At 53.7% G+C, this 26,101-nt stretch overlaps 1 protein-coding gene across 5 annotated transcripts in view; it reads right to left on the bottom strand.

Moving 5' to 3' along the window:
• The window catches only part of ABCG1 (ATP binding cassette subfamily G member 1), a 70,023-nt gene that overhangs the window by 29,842 nt on the left and 14,080 nt on the right, over positions 1-26,101 (bottom strand). For 4 of the 5 annotated variants that reach the window (XM_038581552.1, XM_038581553.1, XM_038581554.1 and 1 more), the window contains one exon: positions 19,017-19,260. In XM_038581552.1, coding sequence (XP_038437480.1) covers positions 19,017-19,260 — 244 coding nt within the window. Of the gene's footprint in view, positions 1-8,206; positions 8,608-19,016; positions 19,261-26,101 lie in introns of those variants that run through there. The other variant, XM_038581556.1, reaches the window with a different exon arrangement.

Below are 26,101 nucleotides of genomic sequence, written 5' to 3'. Positions count from 1 at the left end.
TCCCTAAACCGTGCAAGCGGCTCGTCACCCCCTCTGCCACACCCGTGAGTGCTGGGGCAGCAGGTCCAGTTCCACTTCAGAACAGCACTGCGACCTGTGTTCCACTGGACTAGGACCATCTAACACCAACACCGGACTCACAACCGTCTCGCGAGTGATAGCAGCCAAAGCTTGCGGAGGCCTGGCCCCTGGGTGCGACTTGAATGGGCTCCAAGGGTCGCCAGGCCACAGTTCAGGATGCCTCTCCACCCTTTCTTCCTTAGGGCCTCTCTGCATCATCATCTGGGTTCTGTGGTCTCCCTCACAATCCACGTCTGTCCGTCTGCCACCCCAGCCCCGGGCCCTCCCGGGTTCCCCCTCTCCCTGGCTCCTCGTTCTTTCTGCCTGCTTGGGCCTAAGTATTTGAAACTGCGATGCCAGCAAATTCCATGGGAGACGGTGCTCAGTGTCCCGCAAGCGCCCCGGGGGAGCACATGCCATCACCCTCCGCACTCCCCCAGTCTCCTGCCCCATCAGTAAGGCGGGCTGCAAGCCCATCCTCTTGAAACATTCCTGCACAAGCAGGGTCCCTGCCGGCCCCTCAAAGCCGAGTTACTCTGCAGCCTCAGAGGAAGCAGAGCGTCTGGGGCCACTCAGCAGAGTCGCTAAAATGCCGGTTCCCTGTCCTGCCCTGGAAGCCAGTCATGGCACCAAGGGTGTTGGACCGGGTCTCTACAGCTTTATAGCACCCACATTCTCTGCCGACAGGCCCCACTTCTGACCCCAGCGTCTCCCACGGGAGTAGCGACCGGCCCTTGACTCAGGGCACAGTGGATGCACTCCCTGGGGACCAGCCTCCCCAAGGCTGGGACCCGGACTTTAGATGCCCCAACCGCATCCTGAAGCCCCTGCTCCATCCATCCTGTGTGACGCTGCTGCACGCGGGCATGCAGGGACTGCGGGAGACGGAGCGTCGCGGGGCAGCCCACCGTGAATTACTCAGGATGGGGAACGTAATTACGAAAATCACTCAGATGGGGAAAGAAGCAAACTCATGCAAAGTTCTTCCTTGCATGGCCCCATCAAATAGCGGATTCCCAGCCTCTGAACCTCGCTGGCTGCCACCACCACCCGCCTCGGATGACATGGGGAAGAGGGCTTCCCTCCAAATGACTTCCCAGGCCCTTCCCCAAAGTGGGTTAAGACCCAAGTGATGAACCTCAAAGCCCCGAAGAAAGGCCCTCTGGAGGCCCATGAAGGGGCTGCGGTGGTGAGGACGGTGCTCACGGCAATGGCCCGCGCTTACACGGCCTGCTGGGCCTCGCACCCTGCTACCCTCCCACCCGTACTAACTTACCTGATTCCCACACCACCCGGCATGGGACGTGCTTTAAAGCCCCCATTTCGTGCATGAGAAAATTGAGCCGGGGAGAGCTAAATTACTTGCCCTGGGCCCCACAGCCAGCAGGGGGGAAGCCGGAGCTTAAACCACGCATGCACGCAGCCTGGTCCAGAGTCCACCCAGGATGCAACCCTCACTCCCCAACGCAGATGGCGCATTTGTGAGGTGCTGGGAGGATAGAGAAATAAATACACGTGCACCCACCCCCCAGCTGAGGAAACAAGCACAGCGCCAGCCGTACCCCCGGCCTGCCTGGTGCCCCCACACTCTCTGTGGGGCCACATCCACCCCGCTACCCCGAGATCTAAACACTGTGGGAGCTCAGGGGGCTGTCCAGGCAGCTCCGACCCCTTTCTTTTCTGGGGATCTGGCCTCATTACACATCTGTCCTCCACCCCTGCTTCTTCACCTGGTACAGATGCCCACCCTGCTGTGCTCCTGGTTCCTAGAACATTTCCTGCGCATCACTCCTGCCTCCCACGATCCCCTGCCCTAGGTCAATGTAAACTCCTCCAGGACCATGCTTTATTTACTTTTTTCCTTCCCAAGACTTAGCAAAAATAGTTTGCTCATAACAGATCATTAACAAGAATTTTGTTCAGCGATGAGTAGATGCTTTATCCCCCCATCATGAAAATGGGGGGGGGGAAATCCATGCATTTTCTACCCTGAAAATTACTCAGATGGGGAAAGAAGCAAACTCATCGAGAAGCAGAAAAAGCGTTGGCCAGAAATTGTTTCTCGAGAGTGTATAACACTTCACATTTCTTCCCGTGGACATTCCTGTCTAATTTAAGGTAGAACAGGGTTTTCCTCGTGTAGTTTAAATATATATATTTTTTAGATTTTATTCATTTATGCATGAGAGACACACAGAGAGAGAGAGAGAGAGAGAGAGAGAGGCACAGAGACACAGGCAGAGGGAGAAGCAGGCTCCATGCAGGGAGCCCGACAACCTCGTGTAGTTTAAAAATCATGGTCAAGGAACACCTGAGTGGCTCAGTGGTTGAGCATCTGCCTTTGGCTCAGGGCATGACCCCGGGGTCCTGGGATGAGTCCCGCATCAGGTTCCCCGCAGGGAGGCTGCTTCTCCCTCTGCCTGTGTCTCTCATGAATAGATAATTAAAATCTTTTTTTAAAAAATCATGGTCAAGTTCCCCATCTTGCAATCCTAGACTTTTGCTTATTTATTATTTGAAAAAAAAAATTTTTTTTTCTTATCCTAAGCTCGTTATATGAGGCTTTGGTGCTGAAAGTAGAGTCAATGATGTCTCACCTTCTCACTCAGAACAAAAGAAATGAAGGCATGAGATATAAATACAGATGTGGCAGGGATAGTGTTTGATTTCAAAGGCTGATTTATCTTTAATCAAGCTGTGCCAGCCCAGGCCTTGGTTTTCTAGAAGATTGGATTCCGCGTATCTTCACAGACTCTTCCCCTGGCTTAAGAAGAAACACATACAAACACAACCATCTATGTACGTGTTACACACACCAGCACGAATGCCACCGCGTGCCACTGGGTCTTGAAATGACATCTCTTACTTTCTGTAAGGCAAAATTACAAAAAAGAAACTGAAAAAAACCTCATGAGACAGTTCATTCCTTTACATCAGGGAGTTTACGCCGTGAGTGACCATCTTCTCCTGACCCCACAGCTCTGTGTATGCTTTTTTGCAGGGAACTGAGGTTATTTTATGAAAATATTCATTAACGGGTAATTCATTAGCGCGGCTTTATTGTTTTGCCAGTATCAAAACTAGAGTTAAGTTCTGTCCTCCCCCCTTGGTAATCCCTTTATCTACACAGAATGCCCAGAGGCAGCTGGAGAAGACCACAACTTCCCACTCCCTTCTAATCCTTAGGATTTTAAAACCCCAATGCAACAGCTTCTTTATAAGTCAAGCTTATCCACAAGCCAACAGAAAGACTCAAGTTTTCATGTAAATCCCATTTCCTTTGGTTCTTCCATCTATGAAAAGTCTTCCGAAAGTCTTCGGGTCCTAAAGGTTTGCTCCATCCTACATACTTTTGGTTGTGGCATCAACTATTCTGTGGCAGGGAAGCAGCTGCCATGTAAACAGCCCCTTCAGCACAGAGGCAAGAAGTCTTGGGATGGCCCCGCTCACGCTCCAACCATTAGGACCACTTCTGAGTTCCAAGGATAATTTTTAAAATTCATGAATTACAATCCTGCGATTCAGAATCCACCATCTGTGAGACGAGGAAGACGCTCGGGTTCTTTGCCAAAAAGGGAGCGGGGATTGCAGAGTAAGGCAGCAGTCTACGGGGAATGCAGTGCAGATGAGAACAAGGTTTGGAGGGCTTGTAGATGCGCCGATTTATTGGCAAAGCAATGACAGTGGCAGCCGTGTTTCTTCTTGGGTCCCTAGAGCTGGTGCGGAGGATTTTGGAAATGTGACCTTATTCTGATCGAGTATTACCAAATACCGACAAATGGCTCAGGTAGCCTGGTGTTGGAGCCCTGCAAGGGGTGGGGGGCAAGGAGCCACTTGGGGTCCCATGGCCCATCCTGTAGACCCACCAACCCCCCATATCTACTCTGGCCTCGCTTCTCCCAAGCAGGCCAAGCTCAGGCTCCAGCCGCTGCGAACGATTTTGCTGCTCACAGGGATGTTTTAGCCAGAAGAGAACAAATTTTTCCACCGGGTGTTATACTATATGTTGGCAAATTGAATTTAAATTTTGAAAAAAATGCAAAAAAATAAAAAATAAAATAAAATGCAAAAAAAAAAAAAAGGCAATTTTTCCATGAGTCAAGGATAAAGCAGATTTACAAAGAAAGAGAATGGGCAGGTTGGAAGCGTCCTCCTCTGGGCTCTCCCACCGCCTCGGACCAGGGCCTGCGGTCCTGCGGCAGATCCAGGTCCCAGGTCCCAGGTCCCAGGTCCCAGGTCCCAGGTCCCAGGTCCCTTCACGCGGCCCTCTTCCCAGATTTCACGGTGGAATTGGCCCCGTGGAGAAATCCAACAGTGATAGAGATCGAAACAGCCTTATCTGGGGGCTTGAACAGATTTTACAAATAAGCAGGGCAAAACTCTTCTTTATCTCACACAGTGAGCACGTGTGCACTTGCGCACTTGCACGGGTGCGCACACACGGTATCTAAACTATCGTTCTCTGGATCAGATGGAGATAAAAACACAGCGTGCATTCTCTTAAGTAGGAAAAATAAAAATTGCTGAATCCAGGCATTCCTGCCCTGTCACCCGGCATCCAGAAGCCTGCTGTGCCTGCAGAGATGTCTGGGAGGACGGTGAGTTTTACTCCCCAGTGGAAGGGAGGGGATGGACAGGCTCCCTCAGGCCACATGGGGGCTCAGAAGCCTGGGCACCTACGTCTGCACACCTCCCACCCTCCTAGGTCCCCAGGGAGGCCCAGCTGGTGCTCTGGAGCTGCTGAGATCCTGACAGCCCCTGAGCCTGGCCCCCTTGGCCTCCCCCACCCCCTCGGGCCTCCAGCGGAAGTGTGGCCAAGGCCATTCCCTGTGCCCGCCTCACAGGTCAGTGTGGCTCTCCAGCGGCAAACGGCTCCTCTGTGTTTTAATTCAACGGTTCTCAAAGTGAGGTCCCTGGATCAGCAGTTATCGGCGTCACCCACATTCACGGGACATGTCGGTTCTCGCCTGCCACCACGTTGCATCATTCTCTCCGGATGGGGATGGGCCACCTGCGTTCCCTGAGCCTGGGGACACTCTGGTGCTCACTCAGGTTTGGGGCCCCTGCTCTGACAGGCCTCATGTCACATCAGCTCCTGGAGACATGAACAAACACAGGCTGCCCCGTCCGTCAGCTCTGTGCTGTGGGCCATGTGGATAACAAAAGAGCTAAAAAAAAAAAACCCAGATGGGGGCATTCTTTATAAAAAGAAAAATAAAGATTTTAATGGCCAAAAAGGAAAAGAAAAAAAGAGCTGGAGAAAAGGAAGACGCCCCAAAAGGTCGGTGTTCTCACAGCACCCCCCACACCCCGTTTACGTGCATCCTTAGTTCCCCTGCCCGGTCCTGGGAGGCAGACATCCATGCTCTTACCCACCACACACCCTGCCTCTTGCACTGCAGCTTTTAAAAAGCCAACATGCCCTAATGGAAACCCAGAAAGTCAAAATAGAGTAGTAAGACCAGCACACGCTTTGATCATTTTGCTTAAAAGGAAATGCACCCGCGTCTGCCTCCACACTGGCCCTGTGTTTCTTAGAAATTCATCTCATCCTTCTGGGCTTCCAACCACAGGTGAGCCAGGGAAACCCGTAACCGAGCACCACGGGGCATTCTTAATGCAGCGGGATTTCCTAAGAAACAGGGCACCGTGACGGAAGCCCTACAGATTTTCAAAGCCCCACCAGAAACACAGGCCCGACACGTCCTCCCTCTTCGGGTAACAAACAAGCTCACTGAGGTGAGAACGAAGAATGTCCACGTTGCACCCTGAAAACAGGGCTTTAGGGCACAGGTGTGGGGGAGGTGAACATTTGGATGTAGAGAGCTGGCGAAATATGGCCATGGCCGTGGGCCTGGGCGGTCGCAGGATCTGCTTCACGTGATGAAGGGTGAAGAGGAGGAGCGTGGGGGTCAGCCAGGCTGGCCTTGATGCCGGGGTCTCAGTGGTCCCCGCCAGAGCGTCGAGGGGACGTGGACTCGGTGCCCCACGTGGTATTGGGGACATGGCAAGGCAGATCCTGCCACCACCCTCCTGTTGTACCCACACCGGGTGCTTCGCCACCCAAGGGGGTACACAGCACTCCCAGCCTCCTTCTGAGACAAGACCTACACCCTGTGACCCTGGGTGTCCCCGCGGCTCCCCTCCCCTCTCCGGAGCTCGCAGGTGTGACATGTCATGTACCGTGACGACGAACCAGTTCTTCTGCTCTTATTTTAAAGCCTAAGATTTTACCCCAAACATACTTTTACAATGATAACCAAACAGCTTTGATCCATCCTACGGATTCTAGGCTACTATGATTATTTTATTATATCACATAAAAAAACATTTGTAGGGCAGCCCGGGTGGCTCAGCAGTTTAGTGCTGCCTTTGGCCCAGGGCATGATCCTGGGGACCCAGGATCGAGTCCTACATCGGGCTCCCTGCGTGGAGCCTGCTTCTCCCTCTGCCTGTCTCCCTGCCTCTCTCTCTCTCTGTGTGTGTCCCTTATGAATAAATAAATAAAATCTTTTTAAAAAATGCATAAAGATCGTAGCTACTATTTATTGAACATTGCATGTTTGCGGGGGCGCCTGAGGGGACTCAATCAGTCAAACATCCGACTCGGTTTCAGCTCAGGTCACGATCTCAGGGTCATGGGATCGAGCCCAGTGTGGGACTCCATGCTCAGCAGGAGAGTCTGCTTGGGATTCTCTTTCCCCTCCCCCCCAATAAAAAAAAAATCTTTAAAAAAAAAACAAAACACTGCATGTTGGGCACAGCGCTTCCTATACATAAAGTTATTGGATCCAATGACATGGATATGACGATGGTGGTGGTAATGACGGCCTTGTACAGAGAAGCCAAGTAAGTCACCCCGCTGCCCAGGCGGTAGGGAGCAGAGCCCGGCCTCAGACACACACTTGCTTATTCTGGAATCTGCATTCCCAAGCCCGTCCTCCTCCACAGAGTGCGTGTGGCTAGAAGGTGCTGGATCTGCAGTTCTTTTATTAAAAGAAAGAGAAAGAGAATGAAAGAAGATTCTAACTAAGCCCCGTGTATAATTCAATTCATCTTAACCTTCACCTTGTTACACGTTCCCTTATGACTCAAAGGAAAGAATATGCATTTTTTTTTTTGTACAAAACCAACGTAACAGGATTTCACATTTAATGTCTACAAATCCAAGAACAAGATCCACATGCTGGTGATGTAACCACCACGCTGAGACCCTGGCCCATCACCAGCCTGAGAGGCCGCCGGCCCACCACGGCTGCCTGTGCGCGAGCAGTGGGCACGACGTCCTTAATTTGCAGCCATGAAAACCTAGCCACAGACTAACACGCACAGCGCCTGATAGCATCTCACACTCTCCTAAGATAACCCACATGAACCTCGCCCCTGAGCCAAATTCTGAAGTGTAATGTTGCTGGGAACATGGTTCCTACGGTGGAAATTTCCATCCAGTCACTAGAGTGTAGACACTTTGATGTCAACAGTCTCAGCAAGGCAACCCGCATCAGCCGGCGAGCTGAAAGTTCTTGAAAGACCCCCCCCATGCCCAGAAATAGTGGAACCTCTGCCTATCTCATCCATGGAAGCGCACAAGCCGTAATTAAACAAGCTATTTATCCACATCCCTGAAATGGTGGGGTCAGTCCTGATAGTAATGATAAGCGGGAAGCCCGGGACACAACTCCAAGATGCTTGTTAATGGTCTTCCTCGGACAGGGCAGAGTCCAGGGCGTTGGGACACGAGATCGTGGGTCCCCGGGGAAGGGAGGGCTCTCTGTGCTGCCGGGCCAGAGGACCTCGTCGCTCCAAGCCACAAGAGAACGGTAAGGAGAGCTTCCCGTGTGGATGCTGGGAAGACAACACGCTGGTATCCTTGTTCCCATGTCTGAGTAACATCCTCCAGGAAGCCAAGAACGTGAAAGCCAGCACCTGGGCAAAGCCTGACCCACAGCATGAAATGCACTCCGCCCTACTGGGTGCCACTCCTGGCGTGGGGCAAGCCTCAGCCACCCCCTACTCCAACCTCCTGAGGATGGTACGCCCCTCAGCCCACTCTGCAGATGTGCAAACTGAGGCCCAGAGCCACAGGCTCATAAAGGGTGGAGCCAGGGTCCAAGGGCAGGCTTCCCGCCCCAGAATCCAGACTTACCACCACCGAGTCCTCCACCACCTGCCAGCCTCCCCATCTGGGATGCTATTGGGTGAGGCCCGGGGCTGGGCTGACCCAAGGAAACGGCAGGCAGCCCCTCCTCCTGGGTGGGTCGGCCAGAGGTGGCTCGTGAGCTCCACACGGCAAGGGAAGATCCAAGTTTTCCATCTCCTTGAGGCTCCTGCCTTCCTGAGATCTCTTCCAGGGTGAACGCATGCTCCTCTACCGTGACCTAGGCTTTTTTGCCTTTCCATTCATTCAATTGGCAGTGGGTGCCCAGTGTGCCGGGCCCCGGGCAGGACCACAGGGGTAAGGGGTAACGACATAGCTCCTGTCCAGAAGCTGAGAAAAAGAAAACCACAAAGTCATGTGCTGAGTGCCAGACCATGGGGGCAGACGGGTACGGAGACGCGAGCCGCAGAGGTAAGGATGGGTGAAGAAGGAACGCCTTCACGCCCTGGGGTCCTGGCAGGGCGCACGGTGCAGGAAAAGACCACGCAAACACCGTGAGCAGCTCTGCGCCTGCAGGGTGGCTTCAGAGGAAAGAGGCTGGAGACAAGCAGGAGGAGGCCCCAGGGAGAGCCCTTTCGGGGCCTACCCAATACCCAAAGCGAGAAGCACAGAACATTCCCATGAAGAGAGAAAGAGACAAGATGATAGCGATCGTCCTCCTCTCCGAGCAGATAGAGATGAGAGGCCCGAAAAGTTGGGATGCGCGCAGGGCACGTGGCACATTCCCAACAACTTGAGGGAAGCAGGATCAGACGCCCGTGGTTAGAAGGCTCACTGCTGGCACCACTGGAGACGTAAGCACCTTCTGGACCGTCCGCTATGCAGGTCTCAGAAAGAGGAAACCCGCAAGCTGCCTCTGCAAGGACAATGGGGGTTCTGATGTGTGGGCTCCCCACCTTCCAAGCAGACGTTTGTGTCTGGTGTGATCTTACGTCCCCAACACGCGTTGCTCCTGTTCGTAATAACGGCACGTCCCAGTAATCATGAAGGTGCACCCTGCTTCTGTTTGCAAATCCTCAAGAAGAGGGGAAACTAGGGTAATGAAACTTCCCCACCACCGCCTCTTACTTCCTGTATTCCATCTTCAGCTCAGAGAACCTCGGCAGACTTGGCAACTCTGGAGGTCTCTATGCAAGTTCACAAAAATGTCAACGCCAGTGTCACAAAACCAAACAAGCGACCTGGTAAAACCCAAGACTGTGAAGAAAATCGTGAATCCTTGGCCTCCTCCCATTGGGTCGGGAACCCAAAAGGTTGACTAAAGCATCAAGTGATGGTGTTTAGTGGTTCATAACACACGGAAATGAAGCCCGAAGGAACCAGAGCAGCAGGCGTCTGGAGGAGGCCCCGTTCCCCGGGGGAGGGTGAAGCCCGGCACCCAGTTCCACCGGGGCGTTCCCAGGTCCACCTGTGGAAATTAGGTCTATCATCACATTTGTGGGGTCACCAAAAAGCGTGCACTAGATGCTCCAGAAAACACATGGCCACTTGGGCTATTTTCTCCTTGCCTCAGTGACACGCCGGGGATGGAAGTGACTCAGCAGGGCAGCAGCTGCCTGGCAGCCTGGCCCTGGGGATTCCAGCCGGCTTACTGCATCCCCGCTTCTTCGGATTCCTAAGGGGGAATTCCAGGATTGCAAAGGCCGCCCTGGTCATTTTTAAACGCTGACTGACATAGGGAGGGCGCCAGGGTGTCAGGGCTGGGGCTGGGTGCTTCCTCGCCCAACCTGCTGGGCCCCACCCTGAGCACTTCACCCCGCAGGTGAGCCTCAAACAAAAGGCGCCCGAGAACCTTTTATAGGGATTCAGAAGTCTGTTGTCTCCAAGGGGACGACCTCCTGGCGCCACCTTCCACTTTAAATAGAAGTCTGGAAAATTCGTGAGCCCTGGCCGGGCTGATGAAAGCTCACAAGGGCGCAGACAGGACGCGGGACGCCCGCGGGTTCCCTGTGGATGGCCTTCCTGAAGGTCCCTGTGCTGTCCCCACTCCGGAGAAGCCTCCCGGTTATGCTTAGCCGGGCACCAGAATCATAATCATCGGGTAAAGATTCTCTGCATTCACCAGGTGCATTTTGCTGCATTTTGGCTCCGGAGTAAAATCAGGCTCCCGGGCAGGAGCGCGCGCTGCCCGGGTGCAGGGGGAGCCAGCCCCGGGGTCCCGGGAGCACCAGCCGCCGGGCCGGGGTGGGGTGCAGGGAGCCCCGGGCGCCCCAGGGCCGCAGCATCCCACCCGCGCCCCCTCCGCCCGCGCTTAGCAACAGCGCCCCGAGCGCAGCCAATCGCGCGGCGCCGCCGAGGTTACCCGCGAGCGTTGACCGCGAGTAACCCCGGCGCGGGCGGCGGCGGCGGCGGCGGCGGGGCGGCCACTGCGCACGCGCGGCGGAGCGCACCTGCCCAGCCCGCATCCGCGCGCGCCCGCGCCTGTTAGGGACCCGGGCCGCGCTGCTCTAGCGGCCGTGCAGAATTTAGGGCTCCCGAGGAACACGAAAATCCTCGGGGCAGCCTCCACCCAACCCGTTTCCAGATCTGCAGGTGGGAGCAGGTGCTTCCGGGCTTCCTGGAGGGGACCTGGCCCCCCGGGGGCGGGGGGTGCAGGCCCAGCACAGCCGGGGAGAGGGATGGGTTTTCATTCCGTATTTAAAGCCTGCAGAGCCTCTGCTAGGCCCTTGGCCAGAACCTTGCTTCCCCGAGAACGTGCAGGTGAAAATTGGCCAGAATGAGTCCGTTCAGGGCCAGTGGAGGGCAGGGGCCCTGAGTACCCCCATCCTGGACGTGCTCAGCACGTGCTCAGCTCAGAGGTGCTCAGCACACCCCCCAGCCAGGTGGGCCCCACGGAGATCCTACGCAGGACAAAGAAATTGCCCCCGCCCCATTCCCAGCCTAGCCCATGTAGGAAATCTGGGAGCCCCCTCCCCAGGGAGGCGGGAAGGCCTTCCCTGGCACCTCAGTCGCCCCCAGGGCCTGGGGTTGTGTATGTCACAGCCAAAGAACACTTAACACGGCCTAGGACATGACAAAAGGAGGTGAGTTCTCAGCAGGGCGTGTTGACAGGCAGGTAGTTAAGACTTGAGGTTTAAGCGGGAATCCAACATCTGCCTCCTTGGAAACCTCCTTTACTTCCTGGGTGAGATGTCCCAGCTGATAGGTCCCTGTGACGCACCCCCCCCCCGCCCCGCGCCCCCGTGATCCCTTCAGGATTCTGTGAGCTAAAGCCAACAGCGTTTGCTTAGTGAAGTTATTTTATATTAAAAAAAATAAACACTTCTCCCCCCCCCAAAAAAAAGTGGGAGGGCAGAAATAAAAAAGAAATCCCATAAAACTCCTGCTAAAAAGATTCAGTTTCAAAAAGGAAAAAAAAGATTCAGTTTCAACATAGGCTACTGAGCTATGAAGGCGAGGGACTTTTCGTAGGAGCATACCAGCTTGCCTTATGACAATAAAAGAAACAGAAAGACGGCCTCACATTCTCGTCTGTGAGGCTCCACTCATCTGTTTAGGAGCAAGAGCTCCTGCTCTGCTCACTGCCCTGCCCGCAGCGCCGCCGCCGTGCTGCCCACGCCCAGAGCGAGACGGGAGCCTCGTTTCCTCCGGGGCCACATGCTTCAGTTCCTGCCTTCTCAGGCCGCCCTTGGTCTTGATGCATTGGTTATTTTTTTTTGTGCTTCGTTAGGCTTTTCTGTTCCCAAATCGTGAGCTCATTTCAAGACCAAAAGTGTGTGTGTTCTGCAAAGTTCCAAAAAGCAGAACTTGGATCAACAGATGAATGCAAACGTGGGTTCCAGCTCAATTGCAGACAGATGCCTTTTCTAAGAATTACGTTGTGCAAGCAAGGACCCGGCCACCCCGGGGCGGGGATGGCAGCCCCTGGATGCTGCAAGTGTTCAGACGGAGGCCGGCCGCCCAGTGGTGGGGATGCAACCAGGAGAGTTGCTCCACCGGTGGGAGGTCAGACGAAAGGAGTTTTGAGGCCCCTCTGGGCCTCCAAGATTCGGACTCTAAATATAGGTCTCAGTTGGACATAATAAGTCCTGAAGTCACTCTGGTGTGTCTTGATTTTGACATGGAACGCCACTTGCCCCACAGAGGACCAGGTGGCTGGCAACACAGCTGAAGAGTGAGAAGTGAAGCTAATGCCCAGGGCCAGCCCGGCTCCCTGCAGGCCCGTCAGCCTCCGCCCTCCACTCGGAGGGCTCCTCTTGATACCTTTTCTCATACTGTGAGCAAAACGCTCAGTATTAGACATATTTCATCTGAAGGTAAGCTTTCCTACAGAGGTTTTGGAAGTCTGTCAGCACGGATTTGATAGGGAACGCACCTCCACTCTACAAAGCCCCGGATGGGACAGGTCAGATTTACTCTCACCACGTGGTTCCCTTTGTTCCTTCAATAAGCAAATCTGTTGATTCCAGAACTGAACTCAGAAGAGCAGGTGTATGGTTACTAAACATTGTTTTCTGCCAGTTTATAAACAACAGAAATGGTTTCGTGTTCAGCGCAATGTCACCTTGGGTGATTTCTTTGCCCTGGCAGATCAGGTTCTGGTTTATAACAGAGGACGTTAGTTCAGGAATGTGAAGTTCTCAAGATACGAGCGTATTTGGGGTGTTAGAGGGAGGCGGGAGGCGGGAGGGCACCCACCCGGCAGGTGAAAACAAGGGTGGCAAGAATGTCTTCAGAAAGTAAGACAAGGACACCAGCGCCCCGCTGAGCAGAGCACAGCCCGGCAGTCTCATCGAAGAGACCAGATGGCTCAAGAACAAGCAGACTCTTTGGGAAAATGACAAAAGGTTAGCGTGCCCGAATAAAGAACCTGCACAAGGGAAGGTGACCGGGTGGCCAGATATGGAAACCTCAAGGAGAAAAGGAAGCCTCAAGGCCAGTGTTAGCTGGCCTTGTCTGCAGGGGCCATCAGTCCCTTTGCATTGTGCACCCCTGATTCCAGGTCCCAGCTGAGGATGCTTTGGCTTCCCTGCAGGGTGCTCAAAGGGAGAGGATGTGTTGGCTGGAGAAGGGGAGCATCCAGACGCCTGGATGTTAAACGTTCTCCTTGTAAACGGGCAAGCCCTCTGGTTCGGGCATGGTCACTACACATTCATCTGTCATGATTCTGCGTGAGAGCCGGCCCATCCTCAACACGATTTCAAAGCCTCTTTCAAAGCCTATGAAACAGAGGATCAAAACTGTTCCAGAAGACCTCATCACCAAAGGCCCTGAGTGGGTGGCCTGCCTGCCTGCCCCAGGGAGCCAGCGAGTACTGAGGACCTAAGAACTGTCCCCAGAGGGGAAGGGAGGAGCTCTCGGGTGTCTGGGCTCACCTCGGCAACAGAGGGCCATGGGGCTTCCTTTGTAAACGCCCCAGCCTCGAGCGAGGAGCCCTGGTGAGCAAGGCGTCGGTTCACCACACTGCACTAGAGGACTATTATGGCCTCAAATAAAGACAAAAGGCAGAGTATTAGGGCACCTTGGTGGCTCAGCGGTTGAGCGTCTGCCTTTGGCTTGGGTCAAGATCCCGGGGTCCTGTGATCAAGTCCCGCATCGGGCTCCCCACAGGGAGCCTGCTTCTCCCTCTGCTGTGTCTCTGCCTCTCTCTTCCTCTGTGTCTCTCATGAATTAAAAACAAAACAAAAACAAAGGCAGAGTATCAAAAACAATTTCTTTCGTACCCAAAAGAAAATCCACCCTCGCTTGATGGTTCCCAAGAAGCACAGAAGTCATGCATTCATGCTAGGGAATATAAACCCTTTTGCACCTGAGCACCCTACCCCTCCTGCAAACCCACAGCTGCTGTGGGATCCCCACAGTCTTCCTCTCGAGGCCTTGCCTCCCCATCCCTGCTCCTGTGGGCTACGGCGAGCCAGCCAGTCCTTGGTTGGAATCCAGTCTTCTCCTAATGGAATTCCTGAAAGGGATTTATTCGTGGCACATTCCACTCATTTCAGCCAGCCCGTCGTTGCAGGCCCTGGGAGGTAGCTTTGGAAATTAAGAGAAAGCAAACTTTAATTTGAGAAGTGCATTTTTGAAGCTTAGGTGCAAACCAGGACAGATAATCTGATGTGGATCCGCCCAGAAAGTTTTAATTCCTTCCTGCTGTTTAGCAAGGCCGAGGCCGGGAGGGAGGGTTTCAGAGGAGGCCATGCTATTCCATTCCATCGGAGTCACCATGCTGAGACAAGTGCCAGGCTGAACAGTGGTCAAGAAAACTCTCTAAAGCCGCAGATATGATTACTTTCGTTCTCAGCCTGCACTTTGTCACCAGGTAATCATGGAGGTGTATCTAATTTCTCAGAATCGTGTCACCTGTTTGTGTGACAGCATGCCATACACATCAGCTCACGTCCCTGGAGAAGAGACAGGACAGCTGGAGCCTCTCCCAAGGCCTAGGAGATCCTTTATGGGTCCTCATGTATGGCAAAGGGGACCGACATCCCCACTGATCAGTGGAAAGGGAACTATATTGGCGTTAAGGGGCAAGGCAGGGCAGCCTGGGTGGCCCAGCGGTTTAGCACTGCCCTCGGCCCAGGGTGTGGTCCTGGGGTCCCGGGATCGAGTCCCACGTCGGGCTCCCCGCATGGAGCCTGCTCCTCCCTCTGCCTGTGTCTCTGCCTCTCTCTCTTTGACTCTCATGAATAAATAAATAAAATCTTAAGGCGGGGGGCAAGACAGCGCCTCATGGTTTCGTCAAACGGGATGCAGCACATCAGGCCACCTTGGGACCAGGAGTTCACCAGATGCCTCATTGGATCTCGGCCTCAAATCGTACAGACCTGCTTTCCATTGCCATCTTCTGTGCTCCTGGACCCGGCCGTGTCTCTGAACCTCCGTAGCCCACGAGGAGAAAGGGGAGAATTGGCCCCGGACACTGCCTTCCTTCTACAAATGGAAACTCCCCTGGTGTCCTTGGGGAGCAGCATTACCCAGTACCCCAAGTACTCCTCTTGTTCATTGTGACGGGTCACATCCTGATGAGAGGCGCCTGTGTGAGCCAGGAAGTGCTATTAACTGTGACATGCCATGTCCCACACAACCTCCCCCCGCCCCCACTCGGGTGGCCTGTTCACCTAAGAATTTCATGATGTGGATTCTGTTCTTCATTGGGTCCTAAATACTCCCCACACTTCTTTACAGGAACCAAAGCCACTTTCAAAGTAAGTCAGCCTGAGGGTGAATGAGGACCGCCGGACCGCATGGTCCCGACACATCCCCGACACAGTGGCGTGTGTGACGGTGGGTGCCAACGTCCACACTCCTCCAAATCAGTTGTCCCACCAACTGGTGCTACGCGAGTGAATTCCTTGGGGGAGAGTAATTACTGCATCAGAAGCCGGCGAGATTATCCTTGGGGTGTACTCTGTTCTCCCGAGAACACTTCCTTTCACAATTATGTTCTCTACTAGGAATCTATTACATGATCTAGTTTTTCCTCCAAAGACATCATTAATCATATGGTGAAAACGTTACTACAATTGAAAATGTAGAGGTGTTTGTTAAACGCCGTGTTCGACGCTTGGCAATCTCACGCTCAAGGATTTTAAAGAACCAGCGCCTGACAGCTTACGATCGATGTCACTGATTCACCTGCCGCCTCTCTTCCAAGGATGAGGATGCTGTCTTGCTTTAAAACGATCATGTAGGAGTTTAGGATATAGTCTAATCCCACCGCCAAGCTTTGCTACGGATTCCGTGTCGAGTCGTGTCCCAGCACACGGGGCGTCCCGGCCCAGTGTGATGGCTGCAGGCAGCTCAACGCGGAGCGCTGAATTTTAAACAATTAACAACAGTCCGCAGGGGCGCCTGGTGTTGCTTAAGAGTCTGACTTGGTTTTGGATCAGGTCGTGATCTGAGGGTCATGAGATCGAGCCCCACGTTGACTTTTCAGCTTAGCTTACTCATGGCTTGGGGCTGAGGCAATCGCCAGCAATCAGAGGACCAAAAGCAGGAAAGGCAGGATCCCACACTGAGGGCAAAGGAGAGGGACCCCAGGAAGGAGGGGGCTCGCCGATGAGGATGTGGAGAACTGGGTGGGAAAGGTACAGGCAGATTCAGGGGTACCAGCCCAGGGATCTGCCTGAGGGCAGCCTTGATGCCTGGTTCCAGATCTAATGCCAATTTTTTTTTTTTTTTAAAGATTTTACCCGTTTATTCATGAGAGACACAGAGAGAGAGGCAGAGACACAGGTAGAGGGAGAAGCAGGCTCCATGCAGGGAGCCCAATATGGAACTTCATCCCGGGACTCCAAGATCACGCCCCGGGCCAGAGGCAGGCACTAAATCGCTGAGCCACCCAGGGATCCCCTAATGCCTACTTTTATGATTTGTCCTGGGGGGGTCTCTTAGTTGGGGAGATAGTGTCCCCAAGTTCTGAGCCCACTTGGGGCTCAAAAGCCTGTTGGTGATGACGCAGCGAGTGCTCACTTCCCTTGTTCTGGAAGCTCTGGGTTTCCCTGGCGCAGCTTGCAGTCTAATGGGGTAGCCAAGCCGCCAAGCCGCAGCAGTGAGGCGCTGTGGGCACCACGCCTGGAGGAGCAGCCCTGCTTCCACATGGCTACACTGGGGCACCCCTGAGGCCCTGCACCAGGCAAGGCCCTGGGCACCTGGGCGGGCTACACAGTGAGAAACTGCCTCAGGTTCCTGGGCAAGCCCCTTAACCACTCAGTTTCCTTTCTGTTCAACAAGTATTTCCCACCCTAAATTTATGGGGACTGGAAAGCCATCTAAGTTCTGGGTGGTAAGGTATGCCAAAAACAAAGGAAATGATGGGGCGCAGAGCGGGGTGCTGGGCTGGAGGAGCGGAAACAGGTGCCTCGGAGGGGGGCGGGGGAGGAAGCCTGACAGAGAGAAGCCAGCAACTGGGACACACCAGACCGATCATGTCCATCTTCGCTCCTGGCCCTAACCATCTCTGACTCACCCACAGGTCCCATGGGGCACACTTCCTGCCCCTCCCCTCCGGAGCCCACACAGGTTACTGTAGGGCAAGTGTCTGTCTGGAGGCCACCTGGGCGGAGCTTCTGAGGAAGCCACTGGGAATGGGCAGTGGGGGCCCCTCCCTCACTAATTAAGGAGCCATCACCACTGGCTAACGTGGACAATTAGGGTGACCGGTCCTAACACGTAGAGAATACAGGACTAACGAGCCCCTTACCTAAACAGGAAATGCCGTTCTTCACTTGCAGACGTTGAACACTTGCTGTGTTGGCTGACAAACCAAGGTTCTGCCACAGTTTGCACAGGTTTGCAGGTCTGCACCACAAGCCACCTTCACAAGACACCCGTCCAAGCATCATGACGTTTCCACGGCCACACATAACAGACGTACCGAAATCGACCTCTGCCACTCACAGGTTTGCCACAGTTTGTCTCTACAGACCAATCAAGCCAAGACAACAAGACCCTCCTGGGGGTCGGCGAGTTTTCCCCTAAAGTTGTTGTTGTTGTTTCCCCCGTAAGAAGGAAAAGGTTGTAACCCTGTGTTGAAATCTCAATGGGCTCACAGGAATGGACCCAACGGTGAGCCTGCCATAGACTTTCTTTCCAACACTGGCTGGCAAACTGTGATAATGTTAAGTATCAGATAGCAATGTACAGTCGGCCAGTGATAAGGCTCAGGATGGGTTCCTAGTTGTACAAACAGATACAAAGTCATCCAGCGACCAACGTGGTGTGTGGGGTCCCAGGGGCCAGTCAGTCAAGGGTCCAACACCGTGGTCACAAGGAAGCCCAGAGTGTCCACACCAACAATCTCAACAGTTTGGCTTCAAGGAAATAGCGAGGAAAGACAGGAAAATGAAAGTCAGAAAAGTCTTGGTGGATCTTCCTCGAAAAGAAGGAAGGGTTGACTGTGGACTTCGGTTGAGAGTCCTAAAATACAATAATCTAGTGGTACCTGAGTCCCTGTCATTGTTCCAGATTCCTCACAGATTTCCATGTCATTGTAAATGGCTCATTAGAAGCCACGGGCTCTTGTTCCTGGGTGACGTGGGGCATGTCCTCTCCCAACCGGCCCCCCACCCGCCTGAACGAGGGATGCAGGATGAGCCCACGGTGCACAGTGACATGTGGAATAAGTTCCATGGGAAGAAATAGGTCAGGCTGGAAAAAGAAACACCAACCCAGGGAAGCATTAACTCTACACACGTTGAAAATCTAGAGCTAGCACCGGAGCACCTAGGTCACTAAGAAAACTCAAAATCCCTCACTGGTCACCGAATCTCCTTAACATGCAACAAGCCGCGGCACACTCCAGAGCCTCCGAGTCACCCTCCCTCTCTTCTATTTTTATTTCTGTGGCTCAGTTGACAACAGTTTATTTATAGCCCCACCCGTACCCCTATAATATAGATGACTGGTTGCCAACGAGGCCACTGTAGGTCACCACCAGCTACCTTGGACCACTTCAGACTTGGAAGGGAGCCACCTGCCTTCCTTTTGCCTCCCAAACAGTAAGAAATAGTCCCCTCCCGAAAGGCTCACGTGAAGAGCCTCCAGCGAGGAAGGCCAAGCACCCATGGGAAACCAGCACCCAAGGACACTGGCCGGCCTTTGTGATCGTATCGGAATTGAAGAGCCACCATAAATCTAGAGTCTTCTAATCCAGCCTGTTTGTATTAGAGGTGAAGAGAAGTCAGGGCATCAAGCCTTTAAAGAACTTGGTCGCAGCAGCTGACCACGACGATGAAATAGGAAAACTCCCCGTCTCCCCACTTCCAGACCCCGATGGTCCCAGACGATCGACCCATGGGCAGGTGGCCTCCCTCGCAGGCTCCGCCCACCCCCCAGTACACACAGCAGCCCTCCCTACCTTTCTTCCTCCACCAGGGTCCTTCGGGGACTGAGTAGGAGAGGTCCTTGAACTCAATGTTCACGGCCGCCCTGCGGGGCAGGGACGAGAAGCGCTGGGCCTCTGTGAGGTTGTTATCCACCTTTTTCAGGTGTCCATTCAGCAGATCCGTCTCAGTAGCTTCCATGTTGCCGGAGACCACCTCATCCACGGAGACACACACAGACTTGGGCTCCGTCATCGCTGTGGAGTAGCTGCTGGCATTCTAGAAAAATCGGGGAGGAAGCACCAAGAAAGCTTAGGAGCCCCAGGAAGGGAAGGGCACCAGGGACTGGCTGTCGGGCTGCGGGTCATCTATTATCCGTGGCAACACTTGTTGCCTTACTGAGGGGTGCTTACCCGGAGGGATTTGTCATCTCTAGCCATCTCCCTGCTTCTTCTATTTAAAAAAAATATGCTTAAGATAGGATATTAAACTGTTCTACCAAAGTCTCACTTTGGAATCACAAAATCGACTCACAAAACTATAAAAAACAAATCCCTTGACTCAAAGAGTCAAACACTGGCCACTGTAAAAGACCTATTTACAGCAAGTACACTCATTAAAAGACCCAGTGAAGATGCACGGGGTCTCTAAGAAATGCATAATTGAAGGAGGTTTACTTAAAAATGAGCTGTTTTAGTGCCTTCCTGTGGAAAGCTCATAAACATTTCCCAAGAGCCATGACTCCACTAGAACTGCTGGGTTTCGTGGGAGTCAGCCTTGTGTCCTCTTTGTGAATTTTCCAATTCACTTCCAACTCCTCTCTCTCTCTCACTGTCTCTTTATAATAGCCCCGGAAAGCTGGGAAGTTTGATTTTTTTCTCTCTGTCTGTAAGATACAGATGGAGACACAGACAGTCTAGGGAGCTTGCTCCGAGCCCTACAACCAGGTGAGGGGCCAAACTGATCCAAACTGAGTCCTCAAGAGAAGAGGTGTTCCTCTCCCTGCAACACCAAGAGGACCTGATATTTTGTAGGCTACACTGGCTTATGAAGCTTCCACTGGGAGTCCACCGAACTGTTACAGATACGCCAAGAACCAAAAGTATTTATGCAAAGAAAGGAATATCTAATGGTTTGGCAACGCAGAACGGATCAATGTGCTTCAGGTACCTCTAAAACGCAGAAGAATCCTGGGGTGGACAAATTTAATGCTGTGCTTTTCCTGGCTGTCTCTTGAATCCAAAGAGAACATTCCACAGTGCCAAAGTGTGGGCCTTTGGCACCTCTCCTCCATACAGTGGAGGACTGCCTGCCTGATTGCGAAGAGCCCATCGATAACCATCTCTGATGATGCAGGCCCTTCTCCCTGCCATGGGACTGGAAAGACACACTGCCACGTCATCATTTGTTCTGAGGCGGAACAACCACACTGTTATTTTTCCATAGGTTTGCTAGGTGTTCCTTCAGCGTTGATAGCTTCTTGATCACTAGTATGTCCAATCAAAAACCCAAAACAAAACCAAGGAGTGGATCATCCATAAATAAACCCACAAACCCTAGCAATTCTAGTGGCCCAAACAAGGCTCTTTCCCCCATTAGAGTACCCCTCTCTGGGGTCCGTGACTGTACCACTGAAGAGCTGGGTTTTTTTCCATCAAGGTATTGAAAGGCTCAAAAACCTCAGAGGACTGGGGCACCTGAGTGGCTCTGTTGGTTGAGTGACAGACTCTTGATTTCAGCTCAGATCATGATATCAGGGTGGTGGGATCGAGCCCCACATTGGACCCCACAGTTGGTGGGGAGTCTGCTTGAGATCCCCCCCCCGCCTCTGCCCCCCACTTCACAATAATAAATAAATATTTTTTAAAAATCTTGGAGGGCTTGGCAGCCCGGGTGGCTCAGTGGTTTAGCGCCGCCTTCAGTCCAGGGCCTGATCCTGGAGACCCGGGATCGAGTCCCACATCGGGGTCCCTGCATGGAGCCTGCTTCTCCCTCTGCCTGTGGCTCTGCCTCTCTCTCTCTCTCTCTCTGTGTGTCTCTCATGAATAAATAAATAAAGTCTTTTAAAAAATAAAATAAAATAAAATCTTGAAGGTTTTGAATATTTGAAGCATACACAGGGCAAGGAAAGATGTGGATTTCTGGCTCTCCTGATGTTTGAAAATGTTGCTTTGCTGCTTCAGTAAAAGACAAACACACACAGTCCTCCCAGGCATCTCCTACCTCTGAAAAGCTTAACCAAATCAAAACTGAGCTCACTGACTATAACATTCTGTGGATAAAAATTAAAGTGCAAAGTAAAACTGAGAAAATTAAGCTTGGTTTGCTGCTGGCATCGAGCATGTGAAACATTTCACACGCAAACATAAGTAGGTTCCTACATTCCCGATGCAGAGGCAGGGAAGGCTTGTGTCTGTCTGGCCATGGACGACCCCGAGCCTTGGCGTGAGAATGGGCCTCTCCGGATCCCCGGAGGGACTGCGGGACCCCGCCTCTGCCGAGGGCTTGCCCAGTGCCTTCCGTGGCTGGCGCCTCTCGAAGGAACGATGGCACAGCCTGCCCTAGCTCGGCGCACTCTTGGCTTTGGCCGCTGGGAAAACATGTGCGGCGCCACTGCAGCACCTACGGCGGCACCAAGCGCCACCCCTTTGCCCACCCATCCTGAGCTGCTGGGATACCTGCTGCTGTTCCATTTTCTCAACCGGCTTTGACACCGTAGGTGCGCCGGGGGCTAGTGGGGAAGACAGCGAGCTCCGGGCCTGGTCCCCAAAGCCCATTCTCCCTCCAGCTACCACTTCCCTGGGAAGGCTAAATGTCGGGTTCCAAACCCACATCCTGCGGGCAGACTCACCTCCAACCCTGGGGCTCCCCAGGGACCGTGTGTTCAGCCGGGAGCAGGAGCATCCCGCAGCTCCTCTCCCGCCTGGCATCTGGGCTGCCACGGCACATCCAGACCGCACCCTCTCCCTGGCACCCACCACAGGGGTCACCCCCGAGGAAGGCCAGGGACCAGTGGCAGCTCTCCTCTGGATGAAACCCACAGGGATATAAGGGACGAACAGCCACGACTCCACTTCACGGGCCTACTGACGCAGATGCCCAGCCCGTGGCAGGATGCGGGTCTGACTTCCCCTCTCGACTCCAAGCTTATCTCTTCTCCTGCTCACTCGCTCACTCATTCAGGAATGAGAGCCCCCAGCAAAGCCCCGGGGCTCAGGCAGGCAGCCAGGCCCGTGGCCTCAGCAAGCTCCCAGTCAAGGTTGGGCCCCAGGCAAGAATGCGGGCAGTCACAATGCCCCGAGGCAAGAGCTAGACCCACACCTCTCCTGACAATCAGAGGCACATCCAAAGCGACGCGGACCCTGGGGTGCGGTGCGAGGCGGGGGTTGGGGGGCACTCAGCACAAAGTTTTTCTGCGGAAATCAAGTCTCTACTAAGACTCGCCAGGTGGGGTCGGAGGAGGGTGCTGGCTCACTCTGCAGGCGTCCTGCAAGGGAGAGGAAGATCTGGAGATCTGAGACAAATTCAGAGGCTGGAGCTCCAATTCCGGGGTGGCGAGGAAGGGAGGATCAGGTGAAACTGGAGCCGCACACGGGGTCTGCGCGTGAAGAGCTTGCAAACCCCGTGAAGGGTTTTGCACTTTATCTGAAATGGGGGTAACGGACTAGAAAGTGTCACCAAAAACCATTTCCTTCAGCAACCTGCAGATAGGAGGGTGACAGTGGCCTTCCCCAGTCAGTGGCCGTGCAAGTGGACAGGCCAGTGGGACAAAGCTGGGTGACAAAACTCATCTGGGACAGAGAGAAGGGGAAGGAGAGAGGGGCAGACTGAAGTATTAAATGTTGCCTCCTGCCTGCCAGATAAGGGGTCATAAACAACAGAGGCTATTGATTCAGCGATTACATGTGCCCAATAAACTCCAGGCTGCAGCCAGGATGCCTCTTACTATCTCCGCACCAAAGGGGGGATCGCCGTCTCCCCCTCATCCAGAGTTGGGCTCTAAGGCACAGAGACTGCCTCCTGCCCAAGACCCGCGGTTAATGAGTAGCCAAGCCAAGGCAGCTCTGTGTGGCTTCCGCTCTGCGACCCCGTTGTCCCAACCAGTGTCCTTAACAGCACTCCAGCGTTGCTTAGCTCTCTCGAGGCAGGTTATAAGTGACCTTGGGTCATCCCGGCCCCTGCCCATGGGAGGAAAACCCACAAGAAACTGAGGAAACCATATAATCCTGCCCCCACAAAAAAACTTGACACCCAAGCGGTGCGTGCCATCACCCACCTTTCTTCCACGGGCGTCCAATGACCTTGCCCAATTAATAAAATCATGAAACGTTGTATGATGGGAGGCAGTGGCTGTCATTCTGAAATAGACCAGCTCTCTGGAAACATCCTCAGATGAGAGCGGCCAGCAATGTAGGTTACAGCTAGCTTGTCCTTAGCCTCCTGAGCTCATTAAAAATGAAACAAATACATCTTCCCTCCCCATTTGTTCCCTTTCATTGTATGCTTCTCTATCCTGTCCAAGCATTGTCTTTGACCTCTCCATCTACACTCAATTTGTGCTGCATAATAAATGATAAATAATAGTAAGTCCATTCTGGGGTATTGAATGCCGAAGAGACCCTATTTGGATTGTTGCCACCTGCCATACCTGAGAATATTTTCTCGGGTGCTGATTTCAACTGAAACGCAAACATACAGAGATGTCGGTTTAGCTGGGGAGGGTCTCTAACAGTCCCCCAGGCCACTGTGAGGTTGGTTCAGGCTATTTACCCAGGGACACACAGTGAGAGAGGAGAGAGAAACATCTTCCCACAGCCCATGGGGAAGGGAGGAAAAGGAAGAGGGAGGCGCAGGCACCGGGCATTGGCACAAACTTCTCTCTCAATTCTCTCCCCCATGTGTCACTGCCGGGCTTGGTGCCCACCTAGACCAGTGGACCCTTTGATCGGAGGGCAGGTCCCTCCCGGGTACCCTGGACAGATAAGGGGAAAACACTAGCCAAGAGTCCTCTAGGTCACTGCCCTGGGGAAAACAATCCAAATGTCACACCCTTAACTAAGCAAAAGGCAGGTGCCACTTGTGTGGTCACTAAGACTGTTGACCTCACCATCACCACACCCCACTTCAAACAGCCCCAAATACCACCATCCCATTGGGCCCTCGTGCCTGCCCCTCCCAGTCCTGCTCAGGGACAGGTGCGTTGCCCATCCTCCAAGTCAGCTTCTCCAGATTCACACCTGGCAGTCAGTCCCAGGTGGGACCCCAGAGCAGGGGGCGAGGAAAGAGCTCAGGATCCTGGGGCTCTCTCAAGGGCTCTTTGTTTACGACTTGGGTAGAATTTTTTAAATTAAAAAAAAAAAAGTACAAGATTTTCTGGGAGGAGCATGATTTTTCAAACAAAACAATGCTCCCTGAAAAAAAAAAAAAAAAAGGAGCCTAGCCATCGGTGTCTCCACATGAGTACAGAACACTAACGAGTGCTGGGTCTGTATCAAACTATGACCTAAACATTTGTTTAAATCCTGACGTACAAACATCTATACTTTAAAACATTCTGATTCGTTATTTTCCCACATGTACAAGCCCCTTTTGCAGCTTTGAAAGGACTTGGGGAGTCACCTGGCATCTAAAAGATCTGAAGCATTCCTTACCGACAGCTAACAATACTAATCTCCTGAGTTTTCCGTTATCAGCATAATTTAGGAATCCCAAAGAGATGGACAAACGTAAAAGGAAGAATTGCCAAGTGTTACCCAAACATTCAATCAGATCAAAGCAAATGTCACAAGGAGGGGCTGCCTTTTCTGTTTCCATTTCCCCTCTTACGTGAGAAGCCAAGTAATGAAGGCAGGGCACCGGCGGAGAGTGGACCTGGTCATCGAGGCCCCCTGCCACCGGCCCCTGCTCCACCAACCTCCTAAACATGTCTGCGGCCCCATTCTATCGGTTTACACAAAATCATTATATAATGAGCTGGCGACGCTCGGTATGTGTTCTACAGTAACCTGTTTGGAGGCATAGGATGCAGTCGTGAGACAGAGCATGCGCAGACAGCCAGCTATGCTTTTTTTTTTTTTTTTTCTTGGGCTCAAGGCAAGAGGTAACTGTCGGTCAAATCCTGCTGAGCCCTGCTGACTTCAAACACAGGATGCTAAAAATGAAATAAGGCGAGGGGGGTGGGGGTGAAACCCCTGTGCGTGCTGTGCACTGTGGGCTTACAGCCTATGGAGACTAATTAGCAGGATAGTAAATCCATAGACAGAGGATAGAGAGGGATGGATAGGGAGGGCGAGGTGGGTTGGAATACGGAACACTTTCCATTTGTACTTTAGATGACCTGAAATCCAGCCTGTAAGTACCTAACTGCAATGTCGCTGTGCTAGGCATAAGAATGAAAGGCCCTCGGATGGACTGGTCCATGGTTAGCTTGTTGTTTGTTTGGGGTTTACCCCCGCCCCCCATATGAGTTTATGCAGCTCTTACAAAAGAGCGAGAGGAGACTTTGGACCACCCCTGGGAATAGCACTTGATTCACTGTCTAGCACTGACTCTAGCGGCACCCGGGGGTCCCCCTACGGGGCTGGCACCCTCGGGAACGGGAAATCTGCGTCCCTGTCTCCATCCTGGTCTCTGTCCGGGGTGCAGAGAAGGTGGCCTGCAGGCGGCCCGGCTCGCCCCTGGGCTGCCTCCCGGGAATCCGCCGCCCCCTCCCGAGCAGGTCCGGGGAGCGCATCAGCGCATCTCGGGTCCCGGGGAGCAGCTCCCTCTTTTGTTCCCCCAGACCGTGCCCGGCGCTCCGGAGGGGGCGCGAGAAGTGCAGGCTCCCCGAGCCCGGGCGCGCGCACCTGCAGGGAGGGAGGACCCCCGCCCCCACCCCTTCCTGGGGCCCAGGCTGCCACCGTCCCCAGTGCGCTCGCTCGGGAGCCCAGGCCCCAGGCCCCTGCCCGGAGGGGCCGAGGCGGGGCCACCGGTGCGCTCGTGGGGCTGCTGGCCCCTCGGATGGCCCCGCGGCCCGGGCGGGTGCAAGGAGCATCCCGGGGCGCCAGGTGGCCGGGGCGGGGACGGGGGGCGCAGGGGGGGCCGGGCCTCTCCCCGGGGACCCAGGGACGGCTGTCAGGGG

Source organism: Canis lupus, chromosome 31, assembly GCF_011100685.1.
Source record: "Canis lupus familiaris isolate Mischka breed German Shepherd chromosome 31, alternate assembly UU_Cfam_GSD_1.0, whole genome shotgun sequence".
NCBI lineage: Eukaryota > Metazoa > Chordata > Mammalia > Carnivora > Canidae > Canis > Canis lupus.
This window is presented reverse-complemented; position numbering and strand designations above follow the sequence as displayed.